Source organism: Lipophrys pholis (assembly GCF_963383615.2).
Source record: "Lipophrys pholis genome assembly, contig: SCAFFOLD_24, whole genome shotgun sequence".
NCBI lineage: Eukaryota > Metazoa > Chordata > Actinopteri > Blenniiformes > Blenniidae > Lipophrys > Lipophrys pholis.
The window spans coordinates 2,088,237-2,113,763 of NW_028291924.1; the positions used below are offsets into that span (position 1 = coordinate 2,088,237).

The following is a 25,527-nucleotide window of genomic DNA, read 5'->3' on the forward strand; positions in this document are numbered from 1 at the left end:
AACTGGTGACAGTAAATTGTGAAGGGGTGTGTGTGTGTGGGTGTTTGTGTGTCTGTGTGTGTGTGTGTGTCTGTGTGTGTGTGTGTGTGTGTGTGTGTGTGTGTGTGTGTGTGTGTGTGTGTGTGTGTGTGTGTGTGTCTGTGTGTGTGTGTCTGTGTGTGTGTGTCTGTGTGTGTGTGTGTGTGTGTGTCTCTTTGTCTCTGACTGTCCTGTGATGGAGGAGACCCTCCAGAGTGGATCCTGTCCTCGTCCATAGTAATGTAGGAGCAGCTAGTTACAGTTATTTCCTTATTTAGTTGTCAGGTTAGTGAAATATCTCCTAAAATGTTCTGACTCCAACCATGAAATCCTCACTAACAGACAACACTTCCATAAATCCTCCCCTCCAGCAAGCAGCCACACACCACAATCCAGAGTGTCCTGGTGAGAGAGGGACAGTGTCCTGGTGAGAGAGGGACAGTGTCCTGGTGAGAGAGGGACACATGCTGCTCAGGGCTTGTCCTCCTTGTCTTACATCAACTGATTCAGTTCTATCAAAACCACCAGAACAAGGATTTAGCTGTATGAGGTTGTGGGTTCAATCCCCAGCATCTCCAAGCTTTATGTCTCACATCAACAGCAGCAAGTAGATTAATAGTGAGTTAGTGTCTCTTGATTGTGAGGAGACAAGAGACAAACAGGCTCTGACACGTCTCACTCACAAACAAGAGACACTTTACTGTCCCATTCTACAAACTTCTTCAAGTCTTCTTCACCATCGCTCTATATTCTTTATCATCTTTGTCCGGTGGAGCCACTCAGAGTAGTGACGGTGGTACAGTGGTGAGCATAGCTACCTTCCAAGCAGTTGACCTGGGTTCGATTCCCGGCCGTCACAGAGGAGAGACTTTCCTCTACTAGTTGGGATTTTGGATCTTTTTCAGTTCATTCAAACTTTTATTCAAAGACTCAGTCTCCTGATTATTGAATGTCCTCTTTGAGAAAACACAACTCTTGGACAAATGAGCTACACCCTTCCAAGAAGACAAGCTAGAGCAACCAGACACACAACACGGTAGAATCCTCTCCTTCCATGCAGGGTCCAGGGTTTGATTCCCGGCCAATGCAGCACATTGTTTTTAACCCTCCTCCTGTGTGAGCTTTCACAACCCAGTCACATGTTAACGGCTCAGTTTGGATCTGAGTCTTAGGCTCCGTTTACACCACAACATTCCAAGTGACAACAACTTGTCCGTTAAGGAAAAGTGAAGCTTTTACAGGACAGCAGCTCTACGGAGGCCGCCATGTTTGTTACTCACACATGAGTCGAAGCACTATTTACCACGGCGGAGGTGTACATGCTCAGTAACAGCGCTCCGTAGCCTCCGCCTGTCCCTGTGGGGGGAGTCGGGAGTGTGAAAGAAAAGTTCCACCTTGAGAGCCGGGACCAAAAAGTGACGGTTGCAGTGGATCCGAGCACCACTGTCGTATAAACGGAGCCCAAATGTGACTAAAGTTTTGTGGTTCCACTTGTTTTTGTTGTGGTGTAAACGGGCCTTAAATCATCTGTAAATTAGAACCCTGATTGTTGTGGGCCGACAATCTTTGAATAAAGAAGAGAAACAGTGAAAATGCTCCACTGTATCACCTCAGCATGACCAACAAGAGATTAGCAGCGATACAAATATGTCAGAAAATAGACTCTGTAAATGACCTGGATATTAAGTTCTTTATTGCAATGGTTCATGAATAGTTTTTTTTTTATGTTGTAATGGTAGTATAGTGTTTATGCTTTTACTTTGAAAGAACTCACAGACAAGGTGTGGTAAATCAGAAGTAACTGTTGTAAATCAGATGGAAGTACCAGGAACGTTGATGAGCAGTAAAAGCCATGCTTAGTGTACTGTGATGTCAATTTTACAGTTTAATTGTAATGTAAAGTAAAAGGTCATTTATATTATTTCATGGTAGACATATGGTTAAAAAGGACAAAGTTGTAAATATACATGGAAATTACATATTAAGAGCACTCAAGGTAGAGATTGTCAACGGTTAATAATTTAAGACAATTCATTTAAGGTAGTAAATATGGTAAAAGTTAAAATGTAAAACATGCTGTTAAGAGTTGCTCATGGTATTTTTCTGTGTACATTGTAGTTCTTACAGTGAGTTCACCTGCAAGGCTCAATAAAGTAGAGAAGCATCAGTTTGAGAGAGCATCTTTTCTACCGCGGCTGCTCCAGGCTTCACTGATCCACAAAGAGGTACAACTGTTGGCATTCCAAAAGGACAGTCAGGAGGACTGAATACATTCTATTAAAGTACTTTGATCTGATCTCTTGAAGACTCTGATCTTACCTTTAACACTAAACAAAGAGATTCACAATTCAAGTGTTAAAGTGCAGAGAATCTCACAGCAAATCCACAATGTCAAACATCAAATAGATCCAACTGTCATTGAACACACACACACACACACACACACACACACACACACACACACACACACACACACACACACACACACACACACACACACACACACACACACACATACACACACACTAGTGAATCAAGCCAAGGAATTGATGAATTTGATGAATTCGTCATCCATCAAACATCCTGTCAGAAAGGGTGGAGGTGAGGACTGATGTGTTCCTCCACAGAGAGAAGCTGCTGGTAGCTCACTCTCTATGTTCCTCTGGAGAAAGTGACGAAGCATTGTGGGTCTGTAGTTTGTGAAGTGTGTCTGTTTTCAATAACAGTATCCTTACTGGAAGCCTGTTGAATGATACTATGTAGAACCTTCTATGTACTGCTGACATGGTCTTTATTGTTTTCTGGTACTTTCTTAAAATAATTCTTCTTACATTTTCTCATTATATGAGTGAACTTATTTTTACATTTCTTGTATTTATTTCCCACTCAAAGATGCAGCATAAGAGTTTGGACATGAAGGTGGGGTACAGTGGGTGGGCCTCATTTCTACACCCACATGCCAGCGGCCGCATGAAGTGGTAAATGTCCAGTTTCACCAGCCCGGAACCGTCCGGAGCTGAGGTGGCCTCCAGTCAATCCTCCCTCCCTCTCTCTCTTTCACTCTCTCTTTCACTCTCTCTTTCACTCTCTCTCTCTCTCTCTCTCTCTCTCTCTCTCTCTCTCTCTCTCTCTCTCTCTCTCTCTCTCTCTCTCAGGCTTCCAGTAAGGATACTGTTATTGAAAACAGACACACTTCACAAACTACAGACCCACAATTCTCCCAAATCCTAGAAAAACTCTTCAACGACATACTAGATACATTCAGAGAAATGAAATCTAATTCATTAAATCTAGGTCAAACCAAAATCATGATATTTGGAAAATATGAAATAAATAAACAGGTAAAGGTTCAAGTAGAGGGTGTAGATAGAGAAAAGGTGATTGAACACAAATTTCAGGAACAAAGTAAGGATGAGTACGAGCACATTACAACTCTATTTCTTTACTTCCTGTTAAACTATTCTGGCTTGAATATTCTCCCTGGTCTTGCTCCACCATTTTGATATCAGAGATTCATAAGAAGAAATCATTCTAAAAAGCTTTGAAAGACGGATTGATGTGTTGTTTGAAAATAGACCTCATCTGTTTAAAAGCACAATGATTTTCACCACTAGGGGGCTCTCTCAATCTAAAAGAGGCAAGATTGTTGTAACGTGCTTTATAAAGGAAGTGTATTTAAATGAAGTTAACATGGTCTGAAACTGAATAATAATGAGGAGTCAACCTAAGGACTTTATCACAAGCTGCCACTGTTTAATTAATTGTACAAACAGCCACTGTAGATATTTGGGAGTATGGATATAACAGCATTGATGTTCAGTAAAGAAAAAATATTGTTTGACTAAAAATAAAGTAAAGACAAAGTTGTAAAAGGGGTAGGATCAAATAAGTTTATATTTCTTCCTACCCCCTTTTGAACATGTAAAGCCAGCTTCTGGTTCTTCATTTGGAATTGTTGTTTTTTTTTCTTTTCTCTTTTTACTTTGGAAGTTTGTTTGCTGTACATGTTCAAAAATACATTTTCAATCTATTCAATACTCGGACAAGATCCAGATACAGCCCGGAAGTGAAGTCTGCGATGAGGAGATTCTTTAGTATGAATGAGTGACAAAAGTAGACCAAGACAAAATATCAAGAGTAGGAACAAGATAGTCCGTCCAACACCAGCAACTTGTCCACCAGAGACATTTGAACCACCAAAGTTAGAATGATGTCACTCAGTAAAACTGCTCAGCTCGTAACTCTGTGTGATGCTACATGCTACATGCAACATGTGAAAGAGATTTGGGGCTCACACACCAGTAATGCTACTGGATGTACCAGAGAAGGTTCCAGGTTCAACTCCTGGCGAGCTTGAAAACCCTTTAGCAAACTTCACAGACAACATTTCCCTTGTTGTTGTTGGAACCTTCACATTATTCTACAATAATACATGCAAAAGGTTCCAGGTCTCTGTAAAGGACAGTCGAACCATCCAAGATGGTTCCTGTGTTCCATCCTGTTCTGAATGTGATTCCCTCAAACCCAAGTGAGGTGTAAAATGTCTAAACGCTGGATTTGTACCGTATATGTGAAATGTTGTTGCTGAGAGAGAGAGAGTGGAGATCAAAGTGAAGAAAGAAATGTTGTCACTTTGATCTTTTCCATTCTTTTATGACATCACTCTGACGTCACCAAACAGAGTTAGCAGATATAACCATCAGGGTATCACACTTCACAGCCTCCCTGGGAAAGTTCTGGAAGACATAGCCCAGGAAGTGTCAGTAGCAGAGGAAGGTTTGGATCCATGGAGCTCTGGGTTCTGGGCCCAGCAGGCTTCCACTGCTCCACTCTGCTCAGAGCAGGAATCACAAGGAGGGTCTGAGAGCAACATCATCCACTGGACTGAGCACTTCTCTCCAAGAGTGTCTGGCTGCAGGACCTCCACCCTCAGGCTTCTCCACCCTCAGGCTTCTCCACTCTCAGGCTCCCTCCACTGTCAGACAGGAAGTGCTCATTCAAAATAAAATGCCACAGAATGAAATGCTGAAATACTCGTGGAAAATCCAGAAAGCGTTAATTAGTCATCAACGCAAAATTAAAAACGACTTTCTTGAATGCAGTACAGTATTAATGGTTTTCTCCTTTTTATCTATATAGCACGTGTAGACTCAGTATTTCTGCCAATAAATGATGGTATATTATACTATTTCTGAATGTATAATATATGATCAATTATGGCCACAAATTATGGTATAATATACAATCTGTAATAGTATACAGAATGTCCACATGTCCAATATTATAGAAAACAAGTTAAAATAGCTGGAAAAGTGATTCATTTTCTGACTCGTCCAGGAATACTTTGTTACTCTAGACTTTGTACTGCAGACCAGCCTTGGTCTGTTCCTGCTCCCTCATGTCCATTACTGAAGGGCCTGTCCCTGCTCCATGTCCAGTACTGAAGGGCCTGTTCCTGCTCCATGTCCAGTACTGAAGGGCCTGTTCCTGCTCCCTCATGTCCAGTACTGAAGGTCTTGTTCCTGCTCCATGTCCAGTACTGAAGGGCCTGTTCCTGCTCCTTAATGTCCTGTACTGAAGGGCCTGTTCCTGCTCCATGTCCAGTACTAAAGGGCCTGTTCCTGCTCTATGTTCTCCTCAACCCACTTTGCTGCACGTCTGCAGTCACCAACAGTCCCTGACTGACACGTGTCCTCTGGAAAAGACAGACAGAAAAATGATCTTTGCAATGCTGCATCAATAGTATTTGACAGACGGAGACTGTGAGACAAGAGTCCTCTTCCACTGTTGTCTCCCCACCTGGTGGACTGACGTCCAATCTGAAAGAAACATTAGTGCACTGCTCTTCTTAAAACAAACATACACACATAAAGACGTTTCAATATTCAAACACAAGCAAGACACTACTAGAGTTTTGAAGTAATACACACTGACATATTAGTCATTTCAGGAAAGATTCATTGTTGCTTCAAAACCTTCCAGACATTAGAACTCAACATGGTGTGAAAGAAGAAGACAACAAAACAAAACAGCACAAAACAGAACCACTTGTATAAAACTAATATTTTATGAATATTTGATAATTATCAATAAAAGTGACATGTCACAGTGAGCATCCTTACTTACAGAGAACAGGGAGTGAGCAGGTAGAGAGAATAACATAGAACGTAGAACAGAGCAACAGGTAGAGAGAATAACATAGAACATAGAACAGAGCAACAGGTAGAGAGAATAACATAGAACATAGAACAAAGCAACAGGTAGAGAGAATAACATAGAACATAGAACATAGAACAAAGCAACAGGTAGAGAGAATAACGTAGAACATAGAACAGAGCAACAGGTAGAGAGAATAACATAGAACATAGAACAAAGCAACAGGTAGAGAGAATAACGTAGAACATAGAACAGAGCAACAGGTAGAGAGAATAACATAGAACATAGAACAAAGCAACAGGTAGAGAGAATAACATAGAACATAGAACAGAGCAACAGGTAGAGAGAATAATGTAGAACATAGAACAGAGCAACAGGTAGAGAGAAAAACATAGAACAGAGCAACAGGTAGAGAGAGAAACATAGAAGATAGAACAAAGCAACAGGTAGAGAGAATAACATAGAACATAGAACAAAGCAACAGGTAGAGAGAATAACGTAGAACATAGAACAAAGCAACAGGTAGAGAGAATAACGTAGAACATAGAACAAAGCAACAGGTAGAGAGAATAACATAGAACAGAGAACAGAGCAACAGGTAGAGAGAATAACGTAGAACAGAGAACAGAGCAACAGGTAGAGAGAATAACGTAGAACAGGATAAGTTTTATAAAAGTTCACTTCAAAGTAAAGAATTTGAGTTTCTTGCTCGTAGTAAGTTCAGACTTATTGTATTTCTTTGTACAGGAAGTGAAGATGTGAGTAATGGATGTGTGCAGGAGGAAGAACCATTCAGAGCTTTCAGAGCACTACTACCCTCTAGTGAGTGGGTTCTAGTGTGAAGTGAAGACATCCTCTGGTCACTGAGAGCTTTCAGAGCACTACTACCCTCTAAGGCAGGGGTGGGGAACCCTGGTCCTCAAGAGCCGCAGTCCTGCACGTTTTCAATGTGTCCTCGCATCAACACAGCTGACAGCAATTATTGGCTCGTTATCAAGCTTTCTGCAGGGTTCATCATGATAACTCAGGTGTGTTTGAGCAGGGAGACATGGAAAACATGCAGGGCTGCGGCTCTTGAGGACCAGGGTTCCCTACCCCTGCTCTAGGGAGTGGGTTCCAGTGTGAAGTGAAGAAACCCTCTGGTCACTCAGAGCTTTCAGAGCACTACTACCCTCTAGTGAGTGGGTTCTAGTGTGAAGTGAAGACACCCTCTGGTCACTGAGAGCTTTCAGAGCACTACTACCCTCTAGGGAGTGGGTTCCAGTGTGAAGTGAAGACACCCTCTGGTCACTGAGAGCTTTCAGAGCACTACTACCCTCTAGTGAGTGGGTTCCAGTGTGAAGTGAAGACACCCTCTGGTCACTGAGAGCAGGGCTCTGGCAGCAGACTGTCAGGGAGGCACTGAGCGTGTCTATTAGGAGTGAGACATATCACTTTGATTTATTTTTTATGGCCAGACTTTAACCATGTTATTGGAAAAGAACACATCTTGTTTATTTATTTGCTGTATTGAGTTTCAAACTGAGTAGGTCTACTATACTATCTATTGTTCTACTTAAGTTTTTAGTAAAAGGCAGAGCATTAAGAAGTATAATTATATAATGTTAAAACTTATCATTTTTGTATTTTAATCATCTGATATTGAAAAGTAAATAACTTTTGTCTCAGTATTCGTCTTGTTCTTTACGTGTCAGAGTTGTTACTGAAAGAACCAGTTCAACCAGGAAATACATTGTTTACCACAATCAAATGGATTTCCACCAATAAAACATATTAAAACATACACCTGTGTGTGAGTACTAAGCTTGTGTACTGAAATATTTAGCTTGGTAGTAAGAGTACAATCCTGTGATGACATCATCATCATTATGCTTTGAGTCCCCAGCCATTTAGTTATGGACGAAGAGGAGACGCAGTTTTTCCAAGTACTTTGAGATGAAGTTCATTTTTGACATTTCTTCGTCAACTCTTCAGGGATCTGTCAGGTTTCCAACATGTCCCCCCCCCCGCCTGCCCAGGGTGAAACTCCTTCCTACACCCCTAGTGTTATGGCTGAGTTGGGCTTCATGCTGCCTAAGGTCGTATTAAAGCCACAACACCACATGAGGCCGTTGCACCATCGCACTGCAGAGTATTTCCAAAAGCAGTGATGACATCAGAGAAAATCAGCTTTATTGAAGTAAACAAGCACAATGGAACCACGTATTCCTGGTAACAGAGGGGCACATCTGGAAAAGAAGGTATAAACCTGAGCAATGGAAAGCCTGTAAGCGTCTGTTGTAATACTGCATTGTAATGTAATACTGCTATACTGCATTGTAATGCTATACTGCATTGTAATGCAATACTGCATTGTAATGTAATACTGCATTGTAATGCAATACTGCAATGTAATGCAATACTGCATTGTAATTCAATTCTGCATTGTAACGCTATACTGCATTGTAACGCTATACTATGCTGCATTGTAATGCAATACTGCATTGTAATGCAGTACTGTGTCCATGAGCAGTGGTTTGTGTGGAGTGATGAGTCTTCTGTTTGCAGAGAGGCTACATCTCACAGATGAAGTACTGCTTGATGGTACAGCTTTCGTCGTTCCACTCAACGGTCCCGCTGGTCTGGTGCCAGAACTCCACGCAGTCCTGGTCCCTGCCATTGTAGCTGTTGGGCTGGTCTTTACCCCAGAACCTGAGGACAGGAACACCTGTTAGGAGTCTGCAGAACTTCAGAGGATGGTAAATGTATCACAGTGAGTACACAATATTTATACGTGCTATATGTATCACAGTCAGTACACAATATCTATACGTGGTATATGTATAAAAATACAATATCTATACGTGGTATATGTATAAAAATACAATATCTATACGTGGTATATGTATCACAATAAGTCCACAATATCTATACGTGGTATATGTATCACAATGAGTACACAATATGTATACGTGGTATATGTATCACAATAAGTCCACAATATCTATACGTGGTATATGTATCACAATGAGTACACAATATGTATACGTGGTATATGTATCACAATGAGTATACAATATATATATGTGGTATATGTATCACAATGAGTACACAATATCTACACGAGTATATTTGCTGAAGTACTCTGGCCAAATGAAGATAGAATACTAGAAAGGTCCAGACTGTCCATTAATCATTATCATCAGGTCAAATCACTGCTTCCTCATCACTGCATCCTCATCAGTGCCTCCTCATCAGATCAAATCACTGCATCCTCATCAGATCAAATCACTGCCTCCTCATCAGATCAAATCACTGCCTCCTCATCAGAACAAATCACTACGTCCTCATCAGATCAAATCACTGCTTCCTCATCAGATCAAATCACTACGTCCTCCTCACCAGGTCAAATCACTGCCTCCTCATCACTGCCTCCTCATCAGATCAAATCACTATGTCCTCCTCATCAGGTCAAATCACTGCCTCCTCATCAGATCAAATCACTGCCTCCTCATCAGATCAAATCACTACGTCCTCCTCATCAGGTCAAATCACTGCCTCCTCATCACGGCCTCCTCATCAGTGCCTCCTCATCAGATCAAATCACTTCCTCCTCATCAGGTCAAATCATTTCCTCCTCTTCAGATCAAATCACTGCCTCCTCATCACGGCCTCCTCATCACTGCTACCTCATCACTTCCTCATCATCAGATCAAATCACTTCCTCCTCATCAGATCAAATCACTGGCTCCTCATCACTTCCTCCTCATCAGGTCAAATTACTGCCTCCTCATCACGGCCTCCTCATCACTGCCTCCTCATCAGATCAAATCACTTCCTCCTCATCAGATCAAATCACTGGCTCCTCATCACTTCCTCATCATCAGGACAAATCACTGCCTCCTCATCACGGCCTCCTCATCATTGCCTCCTCAAATCTTCCTCATCATCAGGTCAAATCACTGCCTCCTCATCACGGCCTCCTCATCACTGCCTCCTCATATCTTACCTCATCAGGTAAAATCAAATCAAATCACTACCTTCTCATGAGATCAGGTAAAATCACTACTTCCTCAACTCGTCAAATCAAATGACTGCCTCCTCATCAGGTCAAATCATTCAAGAAGAAGAAGAAGATGAAGGAGGAGGAGGAGGAGGAGGAGGAGGAGGAGGAGAATGAAGGAGAAGGAGGACTAGAACTAGAACTAGAAGTAGAACTAGGAGTAGAACTAGGAGTAGAAGTACAAGTAAAAGTAAAAGTAGAAGTAGGAGTAGAAGTAGAGGTAGAAGTAGAAGTCTTGATAGAATCATGAGGGATCCCCTACGTTAACTCCAGGTCGGACCCATCCACCCATTTCCACTCTCCCTCCACTCCACTGTCACTCAGTCCGATCCAGACCTCAGAACCTCCGCTGAACAGTTTACTGATGAATTCCTGCCACAGAAGAGACACAACAGTTCCTGTTCAGGTCTGGACAACACAAAGTACACACACACACTCATGGGGAGCAATGGACACATCCAGTTTCCTGCAGACAGAGCAGTCCACGTGGAGAACCTTACCATTTCCTCTCGGCTCTTGATGGTCACCAGGTCGGCCTGTTTGCCCTGGCAGAACTGCCGCCCGCTCTCCCAGGTCGTGTTAATTGAAGACTTGTAGTAGCAGCTGTTCTGAAACTTCTGCCAGCCTGACGGGCATTGCTTCTGTGTGGCTGGAAAGCAGGAGTGGATCAATAACCAATCACTGGTACTGTAACAAGCAACTGGTTTTCAACCCGTACCACCCGAGACTATCTCAGCACATAAAGCATATTAATCCCTAAACCTTCCAGATTATAAGCTGAAGATGAAAAGTACGTATGTAGTCTGGGACATACACTAGATTTCCTGGTTTCAGAGGTTTTTGTCTTTTATGTGCAGCATCATGATCCCTGTTCTGCCTTTCCTGCGCCTGCCCCGAGGTCAGGGAACCACCGCCAGAGGTACAGGCTGGAGGTGGACCCGTACAGAGCCCTGGGACGGCGTCTGTCTTTTCCCGTCCTACCTTGAATGCTTGCGTTGAGTTTGTAGAGCTGGTCCTGCAGCTGGTTGATCTGGACCATCAGGTTGTCTCCTTTCCCCCTCAGCAGGTCCCTCTCTGCCGTGATGCCACTGAGCCTGCTTTCCACTTCCTGTTTGTCCTTCAGCAGCGCTTGATAGGATGCCCGCAGCTTGTCTTCGGCTCTCTTCAGCAGGGCGCAGCTGGCCTCCAGCAGGTCCTTGTGGAGGGTGAGGTTCTGGTGGCTGCTCTCCAGCCGCTCTTTCTCACTGCTGGTCACGTTGTAGCTGTCCTGGAGTTGCTCCACCCTCCCTATAAAGTCATTGTACTTCAGCTGCAGCTGCTCCCTGGACCTGCTCACGTTGTTGAATTTGTTCTGCAGGTTGTCCCTGTCTTTGACCACGGAGTTGTAGCTTTGCTGCAGGTCGTCCCTGTTCTTGACGGCGGCGTCGTACCGGTTCTGCAGCAGCTGCTTGGCTGCGTTCAGGGCGTTGCTGTTGGACTCCACCTCCTCTTTCAGCTTCTTGGTTTCCGTCAGGTCTTTGGTGAGGGCTGCGTTGCTGGTCTCTAACTGGCTCTTAGCAGCTTTCAGGGTTGCCGTCTCACAGAGGAGGCTTTGCCCGATGACGGCGGCCAGCAGGAGAAGGCAGAGCAGCCCCAGGCAAACCGTGGTGACCCTCAGCGGGTTCTTCCTCAATCCCTTCACTGAATGGAGAAGCAGAAACACCAGTCATGGGAGGAAGTTGTGGTTTTGGAGGGTGGTGTTGCACCGCGGAGCAAAGTGCACACGTCAGTGTGAACGTGCACGTGGACTTCCTGAGGAATCCAGAGGCTCTGTTGTGTTAAAGTTATGTGTCCCCACTGAAATGTTTAGGAGTGAGGTCATCACCATGAGCAGGTTTAACTGACGTCCCGCCTCAAACTGGGAAAATACTTCATTTGGATATGATGGATTTAGATCCTGATTTAGTCACATGACAGAACATTTAACCCTTTTGACTTCGATTGATTTTACGACTTAAAGCTTTTTAACGTTAACAATGTTTGCTGTCCCTTTGTCTCAGCACAACCTCTCCTACGTGATTCTACAACTATTTATTCATCTAGACGTCCTGCAGGGACACGCTGGAGGAAACATCAGGAAAATAAAACCAAATCAGAAGAAGTTTGATTTTATATTTAGAAAGGAGAGCGGTTCAGTGTTTGTTCCCGTTGTGGTTCCTGTGCAGATGTTTACTCTCACAGACCAAAAAATGTGTTTGAAATCAGTTTCTGATTTTAAATGACACCTCCAGAGGTCTGTACAGAGGCCTGGCATACCACAGGAACCTTCCAACAGGATAGAACACACGGTACGTCACATGACCGCAGGAACCTTCCAACAGGATAGAACACACGGTACGTCTCATGACCAGAGGAACCTTCCAACAGGATAGAACACACGGTACGTCACATGACCAGAGGAACCTTCCAACAGGATAGAACACACGGTACGTCTCATGAAAGCAGGAACCTTCCAACAGGATAGAACACACGGTACGTCACATGACCAGAGGAACCTTCCAACAGGATAGAACACACGGTACGTCACATGACCAGAGGAACCTTCCAACAGGATAGAACACACGGTACGTCTCATGAAAGCAGGAACCTTCCAACAGGATAGAACACACGGTACGTCACATGACCAGAGGCTTGTACTATGAACTGAGATAAACATAACCAGGATCTCTCAGTGTTTCCTGGTTTGACTGATCCAGACATTCTGGATCCTGATCAGCATTAACATGAAGCAGGTTATCAACTCACTAGTTCAACCAGAGTTTCCCTTCAGGATCAGAGTGTTCACATGAAAGGGGCGGAGCTTGCAGCGTGTGACCAATCACAGAGGGAGAAACCCTGCAGAGCAGCTGACTTTACCATAGAGGAGCAGTTAATCTCTGAGATTATGAAGAATTCAAACACATCCAGCAGCTCAAAGCAACACTGCTGCTGCAGCCAGAACCAGAACCTTCCTGACTTGTTAATGCTGACTTGGTGAGATTAGAGCAGTTTAATTCCTGGGACAATAGAAATGGACTCAGTTTCACCAAAACCAGAGTTAATCCTGAAGTTACCTCCATAAGAGAAAACCAGAGTTAATCCTGATGTTATCTCAATAAGAGAAAACCAGAGTAAATCCTGAAGTTACCGAGATAAGAGAAAACCAGAGTTAATCCTGATGTTATCTCAATAAGAGAAAACTAGAGTAAATCCTGAAGTTACCTAGATAAGTGAAAACCAGAGTTAATCCTTAAGTTTATTTGATTAGAGTAAATCCTGAGTTAATCATGAAGTTATCTTTATGAGAGTTTATCCTGAAGTTTACTTTATAAGAGTAAATCTTGAGTTAATCATGAAGTTACCTCCATAATTTAAAACAAGCGTTAATCCTGAAGTTTACTTGATAAGAGTAAATCCAGAGTTAATCATGAAGTTACCTCAATAAGAAAACACCTTAGTTAATCCTGAATTTACCCCCATAAGAGAAAACCAAAGTTTATCATGAAGTTACCTTGATAAGAAATAATGCTGAGTTAATCCTGAGGTTTACTTGATAAGAGAAAATAGAGTTAATCCTGAAGTTACCTTCATAAGAAAAAAACCTGCGATAATCAGGAAGTTTACTTGACGATTGTTAATCCTGAGTTAATCCTGAAGTTACCTCTATAAGAGAAAACCTAAGTTTATCATGAACTTTGCTTGATGATAGTTAATCCTGAGTTAATCCTGAAGTTTACTTGATGATAGTTAATTCTGAGTTAATCCTGAAGTTACCCTGATAAGAGTTAATGCTGAAGTTTACTTGACGATAGTTAATCCTGAGTTTATCATGAAGTTTACTTGATGATAGTTAATCCTGAGTTAATCCTGAAGTTACCCCCATAAGAGAAAACCTGAGTTTATCATGAAGTTTACTTGATGATAGTTAATCCTGAGTTAATCATTAAGTTACCTCCATAAGTGAAAACCTGCATTAATGCTGAAGTTTACTTGATGGTAGTTAATCCTGAGTTCATCCTGAAGTTACCGTTATAAGAGTTAATCCTGAGTTAATACTGAAGTTACCTCAATAAGAGAAAACCTAAGTTTATCATGAATTTTACTTGATGATAGTTAATTCTGAGTTAATCCTGAAGTTACCCTGATAAGAGTTAATGCTGAAGTTTACTTGACGATAGTTAATCCTGAGTTTATCATGAAGTTTACTTGATGATAGTTAATCCTGAGTTAATCCTGAAGTTACCCCCATAAGAGAAAACCTGAGTTTATCATGAAGTTTACTTGATGATAGTTAATCCTGAGTTAATCATTAAGTTACCTCCATAAGTGAAAACCTGCATTAATGCTGAAGTTTACTTGATGGTAGTTAATCCTGAGTTCATCCTGAAGTTACCGTTATAAGAGTTAATCCTGAGTTAATACTGAAGTTACCTCAATAAGAGAAAACCTAAGTTTATCATGAATTTTACTCGATGATAGTTAATCCTGAGTTAATCCTGAAGTTTACTTGATGATAGTTAATCCTGAGTTAATCCTGAAGTTACCCCCACAAGAGAAAACCAGAGTTTATCAAGAAGTTACCTTGATAGGAAATAATCCTGAGTTAATCCTGAGGTTTAATTGATAAGAGAAAACCAGAGTTAATCATGAAGTTACCTCCATAAGTGAAAACCTGCATTAATACTGAAGTTTACTTGATGATAGTTAATCCTGAATTAATCATTTAGTTACCTCCATAAGTGAAAACCTGAGTTAATCATGATGTTTACTTGATGATATTTAATTCTGAGTTAATCCTGAAGTTACCTCAATAAGAGAAAATCTGAGTTTATCATGAATTTTACTTGATGATATTTAATCCTCAGTTAATCCTGAAGTTTACTTGATGATAGTTAATACTGAGTTAATCCTGAAGTTACTCCCATAAGAGAAAACTAGAGTTTATCAAGAAGTTACCTTGATAGGAAATAATCCTGAGTTAATCCTGAGGTTTAATTGATAAGAGAAAACCAGAGTTAATCATGAAGTTACCTCCATAAGTGAAAACCTGCATTAATACTGAAGTTTACTTGATGGTAGTTAATCCTGAGTTAATCATTTAGTTACCTCCATAAGTGAAAACCTGAGTTAATCATGATGTTTACTTGATGATATTTAATTCTGAGTTAATCCTGAAGTTACCTCAATAAGAGAAAACCTGAGTTAATGCTGAAGTTTACTTGATGATAGTTAATCCTGAGTTAATCCTGAAGTTACCCCCATAAGAGAAAACCAGAGTTTATCATAAAATTACCTCGATAAGAAAGGATCCTGAGTTAATCCTGAGGTTTACTTGATAAGAGAAAACCAGAGTTTATCATGAAGTTTACTTGATGATATTTAATCCAGAGTTAATCATGAAGTTACCTCTATAAGTGAAAACCTGCGTTATTCATGACGTTTACTTGATGATGGTTAATCCTGAGTTAATCCTGAAGTTACCCTGAAGTTACATCCATAAGAGGATCTTTGTGTACTTGCTTGACTGTGAGAATGTCCAATGCAAAATGAAAAATAAACTCAAATAGTACTCTATTATTTATATATTCTATTTTACTGTTCAGGTCAGTACAGTTCAGTACTATGAAACTGCTGCATGTGTACATTTCCAATTAAACCCATAGTTTTAACATAAATGAGGAAGTGAAAAATACTTCAGTTCCTCCTTGAGGATTCAACAGACACAATCAGCATTAGTTTGCATTTCAAGTTTATTTATACTTTTACCTGCAAAGTTGAGGTGTTGGCCGTCCCCGAAAAACTGCTTGTAGGCGATTTTACTGTCGTCAGCAGCCATGGTACTATCAGTGGAGGCGCGGTACACCACGGCCATCTTCTGTCTGGAGAGCACCGTCAGGTACAACAGATTAGTAAAAATAGAACAGGTGAGATCGTCACATAGATTTCTTTGGTTCTAGTGATATCAGATATATTGATGAGTGAAAGAAAGCAGACCTCTTGTTGAAGAGCCGATCCCAGAGAGAAGAAATGATCGACGAGGCGTCTGAAGAGCAGAAAAACTCTCCCCCCTTCACCAGAGGGCGTCTGGGGCAGGATGTGAGGGCTGGTCAGTGGGAGGAGCAAGAGCTGGGCGGCCGCTGTGGAACCAGGTGAAGGGGAGGACTCTGTGGAACCAAGTCCAAGTCCGAGTGTAAAACTCAGTCTCACTCTCTCTCTCTCTCTCTCTCTCTCTCTCTCTCTCTCTCTCTCTCTCTCTCACGTTGCAGTAGTGCTGTAGTTTGTGAAGTGTGTCTGTTTTCAATTACAGTATCCTTACTGGAACCCTGCTGAATAATACTATGTAGAACCTTCTATGTACTGCTGACATGGTCTTTATTGTTTTCTGGTACTTTCTTAAAAGAATTCTTCTTACATTTTCTCATCATATGAGTGAACTTTGTTTTACATTTCTTGTATTTATTTTCCATCTCCTTCGTTCATCATTTATTGGATTCTCTATGCCATGTATTCTTCTCCTTGGATGCATTTTTTAAGCCCTTTGTCATCCATTAAACATCTTTATATTTCACTTTCTCTCGTATTTATAAATGAGTTCCCAGTCATCTGATTGTACCTCAATAACTAGTTTTTCCAGGGACTGCTCTGTTTTGACTCATTTGTGTTGACATCTATCTGTTGTCTGTTTTAATGTTTCTGTGGTTTTTATTGTAAATAGTAAAAAAACTAAAACAAACAGACATGATATCACTGATATCATTGACTAATACACCACTTACTTTGATATTATCTATAACATGTGTAAATATATTATCACTAAAGGTTGCACAATGGGAAGTGGTCCTGCTGGAATTCAATTAAAACTCCATTGTATTTATGAAATCTTCCATCTGGCTGGCTGCTGTAAAAGAATCTGACGGGCACCACCGTCTCCGGGACACTAGATGGTGATGGTGCATCCCTCCAAACGACCCCCAGGAGGCCCGGCTGTTGTGTGTGTGTGTGTGTGTGTGTGTGTGTGTGTGTGTGTGTGTGTGTGTGTGTGTGTGCCCGGTTGGAGGAGAAGTGAGGATGGAGCATCCAGTTACTACTAAAACTAACGAACTAACATGTAACTGAAAATAGAATATATGTTTATTTCAAATTAAAGCGACAGTTAAAGTGAGAACAGGAGTTCTCCTAATAGGGGTCATATGTGGGGTTGTGAGTCACAGCGGTTCAAAGAAAGCTCAGGGCGTTCCCTGATTGTGTTTCCTTCCTTGAAATGAAGACTTTGAGAACTTTAACAGCAGCTGATAGTATGAAGCCAGTTCAAACAAAGCTGCTTTCACACCTAAAAACGTCTTCCTGAATGTTACTCAGCCTCACGATACTTAGAAGGATTTCCACTGTACCTTTGCTCTTTAGATGTAAATAAATAAACAGGTAAAGGTTCAAGTAGAGGGTGTAGATAGAGAAAAGGTGATTGAAGACAAATTTCTAGAAAAATGTAAGGATGAGTACGAGCACATTACAACTCTACAAAGCTGATTTCCTTTGATCTGAGCGTCTCCATGGCTCCAGTGCTGATCTCCTATCAGATCAAAGGAGATCAGTGCCTTTTGCCATGGAGATGCTCAGATCCAAGATTTCCTCCGGCTTTGATCTCCGTTGATCTCCATCCGGTGCCTCTCCCATCCACTTTGTGATGAAAGGCTCATTATTGTTCTTTTTCACAACCTTGGTGATGACGTCATCATTAGATTCAGGTATGCTGAAGCAGGCGCAGAACTAAAACATGCAGGACACCAGCACTCTCTGACCCAGTTTGGACACCCTGTCGTAGACCATCAAGAGACAGCTTAGTTTTATCCTACTGATGACGTGTTGCTGCAATAGTCATCTTGCTCAGTTTCAAGTTTTTTCCCACAGACACCAGAGCACTCTGTAACAGGATTTGACAGATAGTGACGGGGCGCGGCCAGCAGGGGGCAGCAGCGAGGCTTAATTGCCCTTTGACCGTGTGACTGTGGTGACCAAATCCAGGGGGCGTATTACATTGGTTATTGATGTAGCTTAAAGAGGTGGAACAGATTAAACATTCAGATGAAACAATCAGCAAATAAAAGTCAAATGAAGAAAACATACAAGGGCTTATTAGTCAATGATATCAGTGATTTCATGTCTGTTTGTTTTTTTACTATTTCCAATAAAAACCACAGAAAGATTAAAACAGACAACAGATAGATATCATTACAAATGAGTCAGAAGAGAGGAATCCCTGGATAAACTAGTTATTGAGGTACAATCAGATGACTGGGAACTCATTTATAAAGGAAACGACGCCCTGTCACTATGAGTGTACAATCAAACAATACAAGAGAAAGTGAAATATGGATCTGGACTCTGGGAGCAGTGGGCGGAGCTTAGGTTGCACCGTGAGAGAGAGAGAGAGAGAGAGAGAGAGAGAGAGAGAGAGAGTGCACCAAGAGAGAGACTGAGACTGAGACAGAGTTTTACACTCGGACTTGGACTCTCACTTTAATAGTCACTTTAATTTGAAAAAACTCCTATTTTCCCGTTGATTGTCAGTTTAATTTGAAAGAAACTCCTATTCTCATTTTGATAGTCACTTTAATTTGAAAAAAAACCTCCTATTCTCACTTTAATAGTCACTTTAATTTGAAAAGAAAACTCCTATTTTCCCTTTGATAGTCACTTTAATTTGAAAAAAAACTAATATTCTCACTTTGATAGTCACTTTAACTTGAAAAAAAAACCCTTCTATTTTCCCTTTGGGAGTCACTTTAATTTGAAAGAAACTCCTATTCTCACTTTGATAGTCACTTTAATTTGAAAAGAAAACTCATATTTTCCCTTTGATAGTCACTTTAATTTGAAAGAAAACTCATATTCTCACGTTGATAGTCACTTTAATTTGAAAGAAAACTCATATTCTCCCTTTGATAGTCACTGTAATTTGAAAAAAACTAACTATTTTTCCTTTAATAGTCACTTTAATTTGAAAAAAAACTCCTATTTTCACTTTGATAGTTACTTTAATTTGAAAAAACTTATATTTTCATTTTGATAGTCACTTTAAATTGAAAAAAGCTCATATTCTCACTTTGATAGTCACTTTAATTTGAAAAGAAACCCTCCTATTTTTCCTTTGGTAGTCACTTTAATTTGAAAGAAACTCCTATTCTCACTTTGATAGTCACTTTATTTTGAAAAAAAACTCCTATTTTCACTTTTATAGTCACTTTAATATGAAAAAAACTCCTAATCTCACTTTGATAGTCACTTTAATTTGTAAAAAACCCTGCTATTTTCCCTTTGATAGTCACTTTAACTTGAAAAAACTCAGATTCTCACTTTGATAGTCACTTTAATTTGAAAAAAAACCCCTCATAGTTTCCCTTTGATAGTCACTTTAATTTGAAAAGAAAACTCATATTTCCCTTTGATAGTCACTTTAATTTGAAAAAAAAAACAAATTATTTTTCCTTTAATAGTCACTTTAATTTGAAAGAAACTCATATTCTCACTTTGATAGTCATTTTAATTTGTAAAAAGCCCTGCTATTTTCCCTTTGATAGTCACTTTAACTTGAAAAAACTCCTATTCTCACTTTGATAGTCACTTTAATTTGAAAAAAAAAACCCTCATAGTTTCCCTTTGATAGTCACTTTAATTTGAAAAAACTCCTTTTTTCCCTTGGATAGTCACTTTAATTTGAAAGAAAACTCATAATCTCACTTTGATAGTCACTATAATTTGAAAAAAAATATATATATATTTTTCCTTTAATAGTCACTTTAATTTGAAAGAAACTCCTATTCTGACTTTGATAATCACTTTATTTTGAAAAAACCCCTCCTATTTTCCCTTTGATAGTCACTTTAATTTGAAAAGAAAACTCATATTTTCCCGTTGATAGTCACTTTAATTTGAAAAAACCCTCCTATTTTCCCTTTGATTGTCACTTTAATTTGAACCCCCCGCCCCCTCCTCTTTTCCCTTTGATAGAATCTTTATTTTGAAAAAAACTCCTATTTTCACTTTGATAGTCACGTTAATTTGAAAACAATTTCTCTTTTCAATTTGATAGTCACTTTAATTTGAAAGAAACTCCTATTCTCACTTTGAAAGTCACTTTAATTTGAAAAAAAACCCTCCTATTTTAACTTTGATAGTCACTTTAATTTGAAAGAAACTCCTATTCTCACTTTGAAAGTCACTTTAATTTTAAAAAAACCCTCCTATTTTCCCTTTCTATTGTCACTTTAATTTGAAAAACCCCACTCTTTTCCCTTTGATAGACACTTTAATTTGAAAAAAACTCCTCTTTTCACTTTGATAGTCACTTTAATTTGAAATAAACTCCTCTTTTCACTTTGATAGTCACTTTAATTTGAAAAAAAACCCTCCTATTCTCCCTTTGATAGACACTTTAATTTGAAAGAAACTCCTATTCTCACTTTGAAAGTCACTTTAATTTGAAAAAAAACTCCTATGTTCCCTTTGATAGTCACTTTAATTTAAAAAAACTCCTATTTTATCTTTGATCGTCACTTTAATTTGAAAAAAACTCCTATTTTCACTTTGATAGTCACTTTAATTTGAAAGAAAACTCATATTCTCCCTTTGATAGTCACTTTAATTTGAAAAAACCCTCCTATTTTCCCTTTGATTGTCACTTTAATTTTAACCCCCCGCCCCCTCCTCTTTTCCCTTTGATAGAATCTTTATTTTGAAAAAAACTCCTATTTTCACTTTGATAGTCACGTTAATTTGAAAACAATTTCTCTTTTCAATTTGATAGTCACTTTAATTTGAAAGAAACTCCTATTCTCACTTTGAAAGTCACTTTAATTTGAAAAAAAACCCTCCTATTTTCACTTTGATAGTCACTTTAATTTGAAAGAAACTCCTATTCTCACTTTGAAAGTCACTTTAATTTAACCCTCCTATTCTCCTCAAATTTACTAACACTTTTCACCCTCAGGGGTCAATCTGACTCCAGGGATATTTGTCTCCAGAAAAAATTTACTGAAAATTGTTGCCTGAGTTTTTGTGTCAGACACTTTGTTCATTTGTTGAATACATAAATAAGCCCTTGATAGTGAAAGCTGACCTGTTCTCTAGCGCCACCATCAGGTCAAAGTTAAATCATCAGGCCAAAGTTAGAATAAATTTATCTTGAAAAGTTTTCATACAAATCTTCTCATATTTTCTGACAATATTGACGGCCACAAGAGTATGAACCTTAAAGAGTTTTGGTGATGATACGACCTTTCCTGTAGCGCCACCATCAGGTCAAACTTTCAGTTTTAGAGTTAGTGTATCTTACAAATCTTTCATCCAAATCTTTTCTAATTTGGAGTGCACATTCATGACTCTCACAGAATCAAGTATAATGATTGATATTGGTGACCCCCCTTTCCCTCTCATAAACATAGTTATTTATTTGCATCTCCCTTTTTTGTAACATAGTTAGACAGTCTAACTCCCCCCTCCTCTTTTGTTATCCGGGCTTGGGACCGGCAGTGACAGAGTTAAAGATTTTTTTTTTGCTTTTGTTTTTTTGGTTATGATTTCTTTTCTTGCTTTTTTTGTTTTATATGTTTTTTTTTAGTTTTTTAGGTTTGTTTTTTAGTGTGTTGGGGGATTACATGTTTGAAAATTCACCCATCTCTGAAACAGAAAAACATAATGAGGACCTCAGGCAGAACGTGGAACAGTTCTTTAGCCCCACAGTCAAACTTTTAGTCTGCACTACTGCACACAGGATGTGCAGAGAGTGTGAGCATGCTCCTTGCAGACATATTTTTTGCATTTCGAACAGGTCATGCTTGTATTAGAATCATTGCGGGTGGGACAAACCTGACACCTGCCACGTTTCTTGCCTGCTGTTTGTGCCACTGGAGGAATTTGGGTGTTTGTTTCTGTCTGTATCTCCCTCACAATAGCTACAGCAGCTGTTGATGCTCTTGGAAGGCACCGTCTTCTCTCAATCAGAGGTTTCACCAGTGCATTACCAAGCTGCTCCAGGAAAATCCTCCTTCAGCTCAGTTTTCCCCTGTTCCAGTCTTGGTTGATCTCACTCCATATCACAAATGCATTGTATGCACTCACATCAATGATGTGGAAGAAGATGACAAGGGGCCAACGGGCAGTCATGCGTCGACAACTGTATGTGGCTGTGACCTTGTCCAGGTTGTCCACGCCTCCCTTTGTCTCATTGTAGTTCAGTACCATTTGTGGTTTTTTGTCTTCTCTGCTGCTCAGGGCAGCATCTTTGTGCATGGTGCTGAGCAGCAGGACATTTTCCCCTTTCTTGGGGGAATAGGAGACCACAGTTGCTTTGTCAGTAAAGGCAAACACTGAAGATGTTACCTTCCTGTTCTTGACAGCAAGAAGTTCAGAGGGAAGCTCTGGTTTATTCTTTCTTACTGTTCCCAACATTGTGATCTTCCTTTTGAGCAGTTCCTCACCCAGGGCATAAGATGTAAAAACAATTATCACATGTAATATTATGCTCATGCAGTCCCTCAGCCATATCTAGCACAACCCTTGTGCCCTGATTTTTTTCCGGTGCTTCGCCAGGAGATTTGCCCGTGTAGACCTGCATATTCCAAGCAAAGCTGGACTCTGCATCACATGCTGCCCATATTTTGATGCCATATTTGGCAGGTTTGCTTGGCATATATTGTCGGAATGGACAGCGCCCACGAAACGCAACCAAGCACTCGTCGACAGTCACGTGGGGGCCTGGATTGTAAAGCAGGGGTAAACGCTGCACCCACTTGTCCCACACATCCCTTATTGCTGCAAGTTTGTCACGTTCTCGTCGGCCCTGCCTTGTTTGCTTGTCGTCAAAGCGTATGACACGGGACAAAACTTGCAAAGTCTTCAGAGACATGGTGGCTGGAAATATTGCCCTTCCAGTCTCAGCGTTCCAGAGGCTTGCTGTTGCTTCACCTTTTGATTTATAAACCCCGGCCAAAATGAGCAAGCCAATGTAGGCTTCCAAGTCAACTACATCCAGGTCTTTCCAACTGTCCCCATAGACACGCTTACCCTCTAAATTTGTCATCCCAAGTACAATATTCTCAATTGATGAGGTAATGAAGAGTTCGAATGATGATTTTATATCTTCAGTGTGGCTGATTGCATATCTTGTGGGGCCTGGAACCATTTTGATAACATTAGGAGCACTAAGTCTACCCTGCTGTTGACGTGGGGAAAGTGACCATGTTATCTTTCCATTTTTGGAGGTGACCTTGTCTGCTGGTTGTTGAGAGACAACAGGAGGGTCAACACTCTCATTCTCATCAGATGAGAATCCCTCAGAATCAGGTTCCTCCTCTACATAATCCTCTGTCTCTGACACAATCTCCTCTCGGTCACTTTCACTGTCAAAGAGCTGCTAAAAAAAGCAAAAAAAAAGCAAAAAAATCAAAGGCAACTATTATTTTTTGAGTGATAAACATTGAAAGGGGTCAAATTGACCCCAAGGAGAATAGGAGGGTTAAGAAAGTACCAGAAAACAATAAAGACCATGTCAGCAGTACATAGAAGGTTCTACATAGTATTATTCAACAGGCTTCCAGTAAGGATACCGTTATTGAAAACAGACACACTTCACAAACTACAGACCCACAATTCTCCCAAATCCTAGAAAAACTCTTCAACAACATACTAGATACATTCAGAGAAATGAAATCTAATTCATTAAATCTAGGTCAAACCAAAATCATGATATTTGGAAAATATGAAATAAATAAACAGGTAAAGGTTCAAGTAGAGAGTGTAAATAGAGAAAAGGTGATTGAAGACAAATTTCTAGAAAAATGTAAGGATGAGTACGAGCACATTACAACTCTACAAAGCTGATTTCCTTTGATCTGAGCTTCTCCATGGCTCCAGTGCTGATCTCCTATCAGATCAAAGGAGATCAGTGCCTTTTGCCATGGAGATGCTCAGATCCAAGATTTCCTCCGGCTTTGATCTCCGTTGATCTCCATCCGGTGCCTCTCCCATCCACTTTGTGATGAAAGGCTAATTATTGTTCTTTTTCACAACCTTGGTGATGACGTCATCATTAGATTCAGGTATGCTGAAGCAGGCAGAGAACTAAAACATGCAGGACACCAGCACTCTCTGACCCAGTTTGGACACCCTGTCGTAGACCATCAAGAGACAGCTTAGTTTTATCCTACTGATGACGTGTTGCTGCAATAGTCATCTTGCTCAGTTTCAAGTTTCTTCACACAAACAGCCTGAACAGGGACTTGAACCCTGGACCCTCAGATTAAAAGTCTGATGCTCTACCATCTGAGCTGCCCAGGCCTGCCAACACAGTCTTGTGTCTCCATATGATTCCCACTTCTGAGTGAGACGAAGCAGACACTGATCCTGACCACCAAGGTGCAGAAGTGGAGACTCGCTGTTTTGAAACTCAACAAATGTTTCGTCCGTTGTTCCTTCCTGAAGAAGCTGAAAAGCTCCGCTCTGGATTTGAAAACAATCAGGAAACATCTGAGCAGACTGCTGGCTGTATTGCATGATATTTTCTCACTGCCTGATTGGCTGCAGGTGAGAAGTTTTGCTTCAGGAAAACCAGTTTTCTCTCCATTTGAAGCTGGAATGAAGAACTGCTTGGTTTTACTGCAAACCTGAACAGGGATTTTAAAAAACCCCGACAACAAAATGAAAGAGAATCATCACAGCCAGATGTTGGTTTGAGTTTTCTATCTCATTGAACTCATTTCTCAGAGCAGCTGGATGGAATATTGCAGAAAGTATTTAACCTTCTGGAAATGGAGGTCATCTTCAAACTGTACTATCTGGGCCAAATCTAAAAACGTCCAAACTCTTCAGCAGGAAACATCAGGGGACAGTCTTCTGTAGTAATACGACTTTAGCTGGGTATTTGCTGTGAAGTATTCTGGAATGACAGGAGTAAAACCCTCCTGTCAGTGGATGGTTTGTGTTCTGGTAATGAATGGATGGATTGTGTTCTGGTAATGGATGGATGGTTTGTGTTCTGGTAATGGATGGATGGTTTGTGTTCTGGTAATGGATGGATTGTGTTCTGGTAATGGATGGATGGTTTGTGTTCTGGTAATGGATGGATTGTGTTCTGGTAATGGATGGTTTGTGTTCTGGTAATGGATGGTTTGTGTTCTGGTAATGAATGGATGGTTTGTGTTCTGGTAATGGATGGTTTGTGTTCTGGTAATGGATGGATTGTGTTCTGGTAATGGATGGATGGTTTGTGTTCTGGTAATGGATGGATTGTGTTCTGG

At 40.4% G+C, this 25,527-nt stretch overlaps 1 protein-coding gene across 1 annotated transcript; it reads right to left on the minus strand.

Annotated features, from left to right (window-relative positions):
• Positions 1–8,346: 8,346 nt before the first annotated feature.
• Positions 8,347–16,270, minus strand: LOC308128386 (uncharacterized protein). Its single transcript, XM_080494097.1, has 6 exons — positions 16,229–16,270; positions 16,001–16,113; positions 11,198–11,896; positions 10,717–10,865; positions 10,479–10,588; positions 8,347–8,865 (listed from the first exon to the last, which is right to left on the minus strand). Exons 2-6 carry the CDS (start codon positions 16,104–16,106, stop codon positions 8,727–8,729), a joined length of 1,203 nt encoding a protein of 400 aa, XP_080350223.1. The 5' UTR covers positions 16,107–16,113; positions 16,229–16,270; the 3' UTR covers positions 8,347–8,726.
• Between the last annotated feature and the right edge of the window lie 9,257 nt (positions 16,271–25,527).